This window comes from Platichthys flesus, chromosome 6 (assembly GCF_949316205.1).
Source record: "Platichthys flesus chromosome 6, fPlaFle2.1, whole genome shotgun sequence".
Lineage (NCBI taxonomy): Eukaryota > Metazoa > Chordata > Actinopteri > Pleuronectiformes > Pleuronectidae > Platichthys > Platichthys flesus.
The window spans coordinates 18,852,129-18,864,621 of NC_084950.1; the positions used below are offsets into that span (position 1 = coordinate 18,852,129).

Below are 12,493 nucleotides of genomic sequence, written 5' to 3' on the forward strand. Positions count from 1 at the left end.
TTGTATCGAACAAGACTGGGCGAAGTCCGCATCCTGTGTGGACTACAAACTTAATTACACACAATTGAAAGGTGTGCCGCCTTAATTGTTCTACAGGGAAACACAGAGCCCAGAGTTATATAGACAATCACCACCCTCCATTACACTTCCATAAAATCATTAGTCATTTACCAAGAAAAAAGTACTCACTGTGGAATACGGACAAGCTTATTAAACGTGTTTGCAAAAAAGAAAGTGGTAGACGACCGAAGACTTGGCAAGGAGTCGATGGAGCGAGTCGGGCAAACACATAGGTGTGCACGCACACACACATACACATTGGTTTACAAAGGGCACTACCAACACCACTTATGCCCGAGGGATGTGTCTGGGCACAGAGTACCACAAGGCCCATGTCTGAACCACAAGTGGCCCAGTCAACTCCTTACATAGTCATAAACACGCCTGCATTAGCAACAGCTAGTTAAAGTCATTCCGTGAACCTGAGGTGCTGCCATGGCACAACATCCAGCCAATCTGCTCCCGTATAATTGGGTGGTAATGTCACTGTGTTGGTCGGTCCAACATCCCGGCTCAGACGGAAATATCTCAACGATTATTGGATGGATTGACATTCATGCCCACTGAGGATGAAGCCTGCAGATTCCGGTGATGCCGTGAGTTGACATTTGTTTTTGGTAAAAGTTTGCAACATGGATTGGTAATGTTGCCTTTGATTTTGAAAGTGACATCCATTGTTTTTTTTTTTACGAATCCCTTTCATCCTGAAAAATGTCAAATCTGCAGCGGTGTTTAATGTTAAAACAAGCATCCAAACCAACAGCTGATCATAAACTAAGCAGAAAAAAGAACTAAGAATCTGTCTTTGCATTTCTGTAGACAAATTTTTATCAGTGCTCAGCAAAAATTGGGGTTTGACCCCCAACCGAAGGTTTATGAAGGTATTAAAAACACACATAGAGTACAGACATACTTACAGTATTATACATAAGCACATACTGCCCATTATATGTTCCCCAGGTACTCGCTTGACTTAACAGCAGTGACATTTACACTCACTTTCTCTGGAGTAATTTACACAGTTTGTCATTATGTACATCTGGTTTACTGTTCCAGCAGTAGACTGATTTAATAGCTCTCAAAAGTAGGGTGGCACCAGGGCTACTTAGCACCATGTATTAGTGGAGCTGCAGGTCCCAATAAAACACAGACCTCTGTTTCATGAACTGTACATTGACCCTTTCATAACCTTTTTTAAAGAAGCTCACACCTCCCCGCTGATAATGAACTGGTCCATGTAGGAGTATATTAGTGGTCAAGCCCAACTAGAAGTTGGCGGGGCATTTAGCCAAGATAATAAAATATCTGCAAAAAAATGTATCCCGGGGCCCAGTGAAACCTAGGCAATTAAAATGGAAATGTAGTATGGGTATGTACAGCCAAAAAGCAAGCCCACATGGGCGCTTGAGTGATGCAGGGGGAGATTAGGAGAAGGGAGGAGCTGACGAGAGACAGTGGCAGCGTAGGACATGATTTAGATGCTGCGAGTGAGACTGCAGACCTATAATCCTGAAGGCACAGCACCAGACGGAGAAAGAGGAGGGCGAAGGGGCAAGCGCTGGGAACGAGAGACCAGGAGGCCACAGAAAAGGACAGTTTGTGACAGCGGGCAAAAGAAAAAACAAAACAACAGGGAGCAAAAGCTAAAGAGTGATAGACAGACACAAAAGCAGAGAGATAGAAAAGGAGAGAGACAGGGAGATGGCGAGCAAGCAGCCAGACATGCAGGCAGACTGTCCGTCTCTGGTTTGTGGGAATGCGGTAAAGACACAGTAGTAAGGCAGGGTCCCGGCTCTGAAATTAGAGAGTGGCGCTAAGAGAAGGGAACCAGAGCCAGAGACCGTCTGAGAGCTGCCAGCGGCTGCATCCCCAGCGCACGGTCAAAACAGGATTTACTGCCGCGGCCGCACCACCAACAGCACGCTCCTCCTGGTGCGCTATCAAACTCAAGGCAGCACACCACTCGTCGCGTGCTATCAAGTTCACAACGCTATGAAAGATACCACATCATGTGTCGAAGTGAGAAAGACCAGTTCAGCCTGGTGCAGCAGTGAGTCAAAGGAAGGTTGATGGAGCAGGCCTGAGGGCAGATATAGCAAAAAACCACACACAGGCTAGTTAGTGTTGGTGTGGGCAAGTTGTGACAAGTGAGAGGATGACATGTAATATTGGAGTTTCAGAGGTTTCTCAGACACTGCACAGCCATTCATAATCCTGTGTGAAAGACTTTTACAACTCTGGGAAGTTTTCGCTGTGACTGTAATTTGTCCATCGCCTTAAGGGCTACTCTGCTGGCTCGTATTCAAGTGGCCAACGCAACAGTTAATATTTAAGTTGCACTGCAGTAGCAAAGGTTCACCAGGGTTTTAGGTTCAGTGAGCTGGCGTCTTTTCAGTCTTGGGCTCTGATACAGCAGCACAGTCATCCCAGTGACATGAATGAGGCTGAATTTAAATCACAGTACTAAAGCTTTCTCTTGCCACTGAAATCTTTTTCCGGCATAATACAGGAAGCTTTGCAGCCTCAGCCGAGTGCTGTTATAAGAGTTGGGTCGGATTACTTTGAAATGTCAGTTACTGTAAGAGATTACATGGCAATTTTTGTCATTAGTAATATAAACCATTGGAATAGTATGTATAGTATATCATTGGATTGCATTGTGTTGAAAAAGTGGATTCAGCCACAACATTTTGATATACAAAAACCCATTTCTTCTTTTGCAATATCTGAAAAATATTTTGAATGCATTTTTCACTTTCAGCAATTGTACATTAGCTAAGCCATTGCTACGATTATCAACAATGCTACATTTGGCAGATGCGTATTTGCTGATGAGCACTGCTGTGAAAAGGGTTGAAACAAAATTCACCTGAAAGCAAACTCTCTCCCATGTTTTGTCAGGGAAAGAAAAGTGCTTCTTCAGAGATTTTAAGGTGAAATCTTTGCTTTTCGCAGCAACTTTATTTCTGGATTGCACAAATTGCACTGGGCATAAACTTTCTTGTCTATGGAGTGTAACACTGTATGTGAGATCCACTTTTCATGAGTTAGTAGGTTTGGTTATCATGAGAATAATTTATAATTTCTTTATTTTAAATGTGATCAATCAATTCTTGACAATGTAATAATTACACTTTTCGAATGCATTTTACGACCAATCTGATAAAGAAACCCTGATCACATGTAATCCATTGCTACTCAGCCTGGCTGTGGATGACTTCTGACCTCCCCGCGGCAGAGTGACGATTTCAGAGACCTAGATTTAATCTTAAAAAACAAAAGCTACTGCAGGTCATGTCCAGACATGCTGGGAGATGCTGTCTGGGCTTGTTTGCAGCGTGGGGCATTTAGGAGCGCGGCTGCAGCTCTGACGCTCTGTGTTCCAGGATTTGTGTGCCTGTGTGTGAACGCGCTCACGCACTCGCCCAAGCTTCCTTTGCCAAGTTTCCTCTCTTTGTTTAGACCGGCCCGGTCAGTCCGGCTCCCCGCTGAGCACACTGCAGCCAAATACACACACACATATATCAAAACACAGCACAACAACACACGCGGTGCTCGTAGGGCAGAGAGGTGCTGGGAATAGGAGCAAAGGGGAGTTCAGAGAGAGACAAACTGGTGTCTGTACTGGAGAACACAAAAAAGAGGGGGAGCACACACAACAAGACAAACTGAACTGCTTCTTATTCATGCTATACTGCTGTTAAGAACGCCCCTCAAAAACGCTGCTTTTACTTGTTCACACTGAGCCAATCAAGCGGGCACACAGCACTCCCCTCCCCCCCCCCTCCGCGTGATTTTAGATAACACATCAGCTTTCCAGAATCAGAGGTGAGACGTGTGATATTATGGGAGACTGCGTCCTATCTCCCTTTGACACACACATGGATTTGTCCTGTCACTACCTCAGAGGCGGAACAACACTGCCCCGTTATTCGCTGTTTGCACCTTTTAAAGCAGCCGCCTTGAACGGGCCGTGTCAAAAAAAGAGCTCGAGACTGACGGCCAGGGGAGGTGGGATGGCAGCAGGCTCACCCCTTCTCGCAGAGGGGCAGGAAAAGGACAGACAGTGGGCCACTATAATTACAGAGGGAAATGGAAAGAGTTGAAGAACATGCAGAGAAGTGGAAGAAAGAATGGAGCAACAGCAGCGACCCAGAGGAGAGGAAGGACAAGGGGTTGCGCAGAATTACAGTGGGACCTCAACTTTACAGGAAACAAATGTTTGAGTTTATAATGGAATATCTAAAAATGTAAACAAGAATAAATAACATTTGTCTAATTAAGCCAAATAACAAAGCAGGGTGCATTTAAGAGGGATGTTTCATGCTTTAATCCTCTGTTGCATTCATTTCCTCTATTCTTTGACTCTTCTGCATTAATTTAGTATTGAATGTAAAACTAAAACTTTACGTAGTGACATTTACAGCACTTTGTACTGATGTGAGCTTAACTTATTCTAAGGGCCAATATCTAAAACTGAGGAAAACATGACTGGATAGAAAATGTTTACTCAGGGATTTTGCATGTTTCAACAATTTAATAGTATGTGGCTATTAATTCAATTATGGTTTAATTTTCATTCGTTTTGTTACTGTCTGATCATTACACATTTCCCCAAGACATTAACAAGAAAGACTGAATTAAATGCAACTATATATTATGGCCTAAAATCCAGATTTCATTTGATTTTCAACATTTTAAGACTTTTTAAAAGACCCACAGAAACCCTGTTATTGATTATTTTTGTGCACAGAACAAATCATTCATAGGTTTACAGCTTGTAGGGCATTTGACTCTTCTGCTCTCACCCCCAGCTGTTCAGTCTACGACCAATCCTGCAGAGATAATGAAGCTGTTCCTGTTTTCTGGAGCTCTGCTGAGAGCTGAACTGTGGGGCTGCTGACTGGACAGTGTGTGTGTGTGTGTGTGTGTGTGTGTGTGTGTATGCCTGCATGCGCGGATTTGTATATTTATTTGTGTCAGGACGTCCACTTATATTTTTGTGTACAGTCTAATATACAAATATATACACTGGGTCTGGACTGGACATATACACACTCTCACACACACACACACACACACACACTACTGCCCCCCTCAAAGCCATGCTTTTAGAGACGAGGGGCCCTTAATGCCTTACAGATGGACTCCTAACAAACACAACACTCTGTCTCGGCCCTCAAGTATTCCCAGTATTTGGCCTTGCTGTAATTTACAGCATACTTATCTAATTGAGATGCTATTAAGGTCAGAGCATGGCATTCTTCTGCGTACGCCTGCTGCTAATGCACATGATATAAGCATGACATATATACGGAGCGCAGTGTACTTGCCCTAATATAGCAGAGTGAAGCAAACCACACAGTGGGTGTGATGTACGCTCCATGTGGTGTACTGAAGTCAACAAATATAGTGATGTGCTGTGCAGAGACGTGTCTGTGCAGGTCTGCAGGGCACTTTACACCAGGATTTCCACATTACACACAGCTGAGGGTTTTACACCCAACAACCCTGTGCAAAATTACAAATACAACAGAAATACTACTAATGATGACACCATGGTGTAATAGATATCAAATATGAAGCAAAACTGAAAAATTACACCCATGATGCTGAGCGTACTTATTTTTTAACGAAAAAAGTTTGTCTTTTAATTTTATCGTTTTTTAAAGCAATGCAATGCAGCAGATGTATGTAGTGCTAGTTGATAGTATATAATGAGATATTATGATATGATAATGGTAATTAACCTTTGACTTGAAGTTTTTTATCTTTAATTGTTTACTTTTTATGCTTTAGTTGTATGTAATAAATGTATTTAATCGTAGTCTTCAATGCAATATTATCAAATGTATTTTAATAAATAATGTATAATTTATTTTATAAATGACTAAATCCTATATTAGTTTATACCAATTTAAGCTCATAGCTTCCATATCTAATGTTATAAAATACTAAATTGGACTTTTAAAGAATTTCATTTAGTTCAATATTTCAACCGTGTGAAAAGCTTTTAACTTTGAAGCAAACAGATTCCTCTTTGTACGTTAATAAAAGCTGCCGTTTCCTCTGGACTGCACAAATCACCCCAAAACAAATAGGATCAGACTTAAAAAAAAAAGCATCAGCTCGTTTTCAGACAGACATTTACAGGGCAGTGAAAGCATATTGCTGTAACTGCCTCTTCTGTCTATTGCTATGAGAGAAAAAAATGTTCCTATAAAACTAGGAGCGATTTACCACAAGCAGGGGGCTGACTTCATCAGAAAGCATGCAGCGAGCTCCTCTCTGAAAGGCCACGCTAAAGCCCTCAGACACTGGCCACTGTTTGAGCCTGTCGTTCGGGTATTTTTCACTGAGTGTGTCTGACGGAAAGATAACACACTGTCACGCAGTGCCATCCATCTTCCTTGCCAAGTCGCTCCTGGAGAATTCAATCTTGAGAGTGTGGGGTTAGACACATCGGTGATTAATCAACTCCGCGCTCATGTGTGTGTGTGTGAGAGTGGACCTATGTGTCTTTGTCTGTGTGATAAATCACTGTCTGACCCTGTACAGGACACACAATGCCTGAGCCTCCTTCAGCCCGCTGAGGATAAATTCATCTCCAAGTGACGTGCTGACAATGGTTGGACAAGAGGATGATTCCTTCTCCCTCGCTCGGCTGCAGCGTGAGGAGCAGTGGGAGTGGTCGATGCCTGGTGCTGGGGTAGAAAGTGGGAATTTGTCTGGAGAAGAAAAAAAAAAAAGAAAAGCTGGAGGCGAACCAAGAGTGAGTACTGGAAAAGGCATGGGAACACTCTCATGCGCACACAAACCCCAAAACACACAAACATCCCGGCACAAGAGTTGATGAATCATTCCTCAAGGTTATTGGGAAAGATTCCATTCAGAAGTGAATCAACTGTGACACCAGGGTTGGTGCGCTGCGTGATTAGGTTTACTATTATGGACGACATGCGAGAGGTGACGCAACCCCGGGGGGGAAATTACACAACGTTATGAAATAGACGCAGCCGCGCGAGGCAAACAAAGGTGACAGCGCCGGAGATTCTGTTTGCTAACAACTCGCTCGCAACTGAACTCTAAAGGGTCACACCAGCAAACTTCATTCTTTGTGTACATTATCACAATATAGATCTGTTAACTACAAGTAATGTGGATTTGTTGTGACTGTAATGTTTTGATGAGGTATTATATTGTTACTGCGCCACAGGTTGTAATGTTGAAAGTTGTTTCAGGTGTCAAAAACACAAACAAATCACAATCTTATTTGCTTACGTATTAAAAATCGATGTAAAAAAAAATAAGAAAATAAAAGTATTATCATGTATAAAGTGTAATACTAAATTCACCGGCTTTCAGAAACATGGAGCAGGCATATATAGTTCCTCAGACATTAAGATGTGCTTGTGGAGCTTAAAAGGTGCATGTCCATCTGGAGGAGGACCAGGGAATGTACCACGCAACGGGGGTCGACAGGTTCATTCACCTGCTGCCTGAGGGAGAAAGGAAGCCCCTCTCCCCCCCCCCCCCCCCACACACATAACAGGTGTGCTGGCCCGTCACAACCATCAAAACAAGAAATTCAACATGAGCAGAAAGGAGAGACGAGGAAAGGGGGTGGGCGCTGAGGCGAGGAAAACAGTAATTATGAGGGATGGGCGGCTGTAGCCGTCGCTATGGTTTCTGTTGCCGCTCCTCCGCTCCACTTTAAGAGGTCGCTCGGCGCTTGTGAACGTCGCTCTGATTAGGGGAACAGTGATTGGTTCCACATTGTACAGGGAAGGGAAAGCAGCTAGCATCGGTAGGCTTCCACTGATTTGTTTCCCCATTATCCACCTCTCGGTTTGATTTTGCCTTGATGTCACTAGAAAGAAAGAAAATGAGGAGAGAAAAAAGGGAAGGGGAGAGTCGTAGGTAGAGGGGAGAAACTTCTGAACGGACGTTTATGTTTCCAATCAGGAGATTATCATCACAACGTGTACCCACAGCAAATGGGCCTGAACTCAATCACCGAGGTAGGTCTTCAGGCCCCGGGGGCGTACGGTTCATCGGTTCAAGATCATTACTCCTCTCCATGTAACAAAGGGCTCTAGGAACAGCCAACGCATGCAAACATAAGAGGACATGAGCGTTGATGAGCGCACAGAGATGGGAAGGTAAATGTCAAAGCAAAGTGGGGGGAAATCCTGAGCCGGCTGAGTTGAATTGAAAAGCAGGGTCTGCAGAATGCATTGTTCTATTGTACAGGTTTTTTTACGTGACCATGAAACAGTTGATTCAGAGTATAAGAAAATTGAATGTGCACATAATTATTTTAAGAGTGAAGGAACTACACAGCTGCCGCCCCACAGCAAGAAGGCTCCTGGTTCAAATGTGGTTGGAGTCTTTCTGTGTGTAAATTGCATGTTGCCCACGTGTCTGCGTGGGTTTTCTTCGGGTGCTCTGACTTCTTCCCACAGTCCAAAAACATTCAGATTGGGGCTAGGTTGATTGAAGACTCTAAATTTATAGTATGTTTGAATGTGAGTGGGAATGATTGTTAATCTCTTTATGTTGGTCCTGAGCTACACTGGTGCTGCAGTGTACGGCACGTCTTGCCCAGTTTCAGCTGGGATTGGCTCCAGGTCCCTCCACGACCCTTTAAGGTTAAGTGGTACAGAAGATGGATGGATAGGATGGAACCACACATCCCATAAACCGTTGTGAATGATTCCTTTCGTCTTCCAGCACCCTTCTTCTTGACTAGAACAATGCTCTACAAGCTCTACAAAGGTTCAGTTTCCAATTTTTAATTGTTCCATGTAAAAAACTAAAACAACTGCTTGAATGCAGAAACACATAAAACCAAACGTTTTCCAAATCCACAAACATAATTTCGCTTTCTAACGATGCGACCAGTCGCACAAACAGATGCAGCCACACACCAAAACTAACAAACACATTTCATACCCTATGATTTGCACGCAGAGAGACATCGAGACAGACAGGGAGGCAGACACTTTCTTAGACCAGTCCGACCAGTACAACCTTGCCCACTGAGGGAATGTCTAACTTGGCATCACGCTGGCACCAGAGTCTGCATCATGCTGACATCACGTTGGGCTTCATAACACAGCTGCTGCCTTCTAGCTATAACTCACTGCATTAGGATTTTTTTGCTGCAACCACCCCAATGGCACCAGTACTCATATACTCCCTTATGGAAACATAAACGTCCAAGACCTGGAACCAACTTACCAAGCAAGGACGACAGGAAATAATGAGGGCTGGCGTGGAAAATGGACAAAATGACCACGCCCCAAATATAGGTCAAGAAAAACAAAAACGAGTAAAATTGAAGTACAGCATGGATGATGAGTAGATGATGATGATAAGGTGGAGAAAAGACAGGAGCCTGTACATGTATCTGATGGTGGCACGAACTTAGCTGAACGCAGCCACAACAAGGTCATATCAAAAGATTCCACCACACGCACTGATCTGATAACAAGAGACACAAACCGGCACACTCACACACAAACACACACACAGTCCTGTTGTCACACACATACCTCTGCTCATAAACAGAAAGGGTGGTATTCAAATTTTATGGCTGTTACAACACACACGCACGCACACACACACACACACACACACACACACACACACACACACACACACACACACACACACACACACAGCAGGAGGGTGCCTACCTTATCTTCTAGCCTGATCAGTCTTGCTCCAACGGTCGGGTATTCTTTATCATCCCCTTTTCCTGGATAAAAAAAAAGTGGAAACAAATCATTAAGGCTATTGTATATAAACACATGAAACAATAAACATCAATACAAATATTTATGTATAAAACCATGGTTGCAAGAATTTGCAAATACATTTTTTGGTAATAATCACAAGGACATACAGATTTATTCTCTGGGCACTTGTCACAGTGGTAGTTTACAATGTTCTTTACTGAATGAACACAATAAATGAATATCAGGAAGAGTTGCAATGTGTGACCTTGATCTTCAGAAAACTTTCTCCTCCACTCTTCAGTGATCAAACTTTGGGTAAACTGACTTCAAGTAAGATGACCTTCCACTTCTGAGTATCCCTGAACCCTGAATGCATCAACTCCTAAACGTCACTGATAACTGTTAGAGTACACAAAATACAGCCCAGGAATACGGTCTCCAGAGCTGTTATCTTAATGTATTCACTTGTCCCCCTCGACAACTAGTTAAACATTTGAGTGACCAGAGTCAGCAAGGCACCATTAGCATTTACTAAGAATCTGGAAACTGGACCAAAGGTAAAAGGGCAGGAAGGAAGATGAATAGACGTGAATAACAAACCAAAGATCTTGCAATTTTTATGAATGTAGCTATACATAGTTTGCTATGTAGCCACGTAACATTTCCATTCTTAACCCTATAAAATACTGCAAAGGTTTAACTTGTTAGTTGTGTCGTTAACCAGAGGATGACAGCCATCATTCTGATATTTAGACTTTTTTTATCGAAACAAAAACTGTGTCAAAAGGTTAGCTATTACAAAGTGGCAACACGGACACAACCCTGATCAAAGTGCTGAACAAATACATGTGCTAATTCATAGGGCTGAAACCAGACTGTTAATAATTTCAATGTAATAGCAAGACTCATACGTTTATTAATATGTATTCATTTATTTACTAAACACAACACAATCATATATTACTGATGCAAAGTCATTAACCTTTAAAATGCTGATACATTTATTTTCTTTTATTTTTTTCCTTTATATTACCAAATTGATAAATAATATCCCATTGAAAATAACTTTGGTATACTTGTTTAGCAGATGCTAATGATTCACTCATAATCTATAACTGATTTTCACTCTGAATTCCAAAAAAACATGCAATTCTGTGCTGAGAGAAACAAGCAGCACATGGAGGTAAACATGCCCACAACCAATCAGAGACATATTCACACACATGAGGGACGTCTCTCTCTCTCTCTCTCTCTCTCTCTCTCTCTCTCTCTCTCTCTCTCTCTCTCTCTCTCTCTCTCTCTCTCTCTCTCTCTCTCTCTCTCTCTTATTTAGTCTGGTTCAGTTTGTGTATGTGTGAGCTATATACACAGAGATGGAGTGAGGAGTGACGGCTGTCTATCAGATACAGACTGTTTTGTTTGCTGCGGATTTACCTGGAAGAAACATTCCTGGTTTTCCCAGAGTGCCGTCCAGTCTGGGGGAAGAGACAAAAAAATATATTAGACAGGGATAGGTTAAAAAAAACACACAAAAAAACATACACAGCCCAGCACTTTATCCTTCCATGTTGTGAAAGAAGAGATTTTGACAATAAAGTCACAGTTTTATGATAATAAAGTTGTTAAGAGAATAAAGTTGTAATTGAGAACACTTGTAATATTAAGTCGTGATTTGTGTATATGAAAAACTTTTTTATCATAAACTGGCCAGAATACTTGAACAGTAAAAAAACTAATTTAGTAAAGTGCAAATAAAAAAAACAAAACAATGGCATTAGATTAATAGAATTCACATTGCTTTAGGACAGAAAACAAGTTTTAAATGGGTGAATATATGAATAGGGTTAGGGTTAGGGTTAGGGTTAGGGTTAACCCTAATGCAATGCTCCCATTGAGATGTGAAGCTCTGAAAATGAACAGTGAGAGAAGGAGAGGTTCCAATTGCCCATGTGGCCCGTTAGTCAACCATAAATTCAGTGAAGCAGGAGGCACTTCACAATGCACTGTGCGGCCATTCTCTTCTTTTCATCACCATAAATTAAGGGTGGATTTTTATCAAAGCCACCACATGTCTTTATTTAACTTTTATTCATGCCACTGACACTTTTGATTCAAAGCGGTCGCTGCATTATTGCAGTGTTTTCAGACGAGTCAGATGAGGCCGGCCCTGGGATGTTTTTCCTTTTTTCTGTTGCTTTCAAAATTTTAGATTCCAGTAAAAATCTTTTCTAGGGTTACAAAACAATCTGTCAACAAGTTGGATTTCATGAAACAGGTTTACCAGTATTATTACTGCAGACGATTACTTCGGATTTACAGTCAAATGATTTCAGTGGTGTGTTGATATACTGATACATGGTTTAACGAGTGCACAGTGCATTACCGGGGTTCAGTTCAGGTTCTGGTGTTATGAGGTCCAGGTGACACACTTACGTAAGTTTGACCCAATTTATTATCAAACGGACCTCCTGTGTGGGAGAGTGCGGTTTGGTTTGGAAAAGAAAATCACTTTAGAAAAAAGCAGAACGGTTTAGAGCAGAGGACGAACGCTTTTACTTTAGCGGGGACTGGAGTTGATTACAGCTCAACAAAGTCCAACAAGGTGGAACAAATCAGAGAGCAGCGAGGCTCCGCTCTGTCACAGCAACAGTACGGACAGGAGGATGATGAAGGTGCAGCTGACGGAAACC

At 42.3% G+C, this 12,493-nt stretch overlaps 1 protein-coding gene across 1 annotated transcript in view; it reads right to left on the reverse strand.

Annotated features, from left to right (window-relative positions):
* Positions 1-12,493, reverse strand: part of kcnq1.2 (potassium voltage-gated channel, KQT-like subfamily, member 1.2) — a 171,788-nt gene that overhangs the window by 51,563 nt on the left and 107,732 nt on the right. Inside the window, exons 16-17 of the mRNA XM_062389985.1 lie at positions 11,238-11,278; positions 9,762-9,823 (exon numbers count right to left, since the gene is read on the reverse strand). Coding sequence (XP_062245969.1) covers positions 9,762-9,823; positions 11,238-11,278 — 103 coding nt within the window. The remainder of the gene's footprint in view (positions 1-9,761; positions 9,824-11,237; positions 11,279-12,493) is intronic.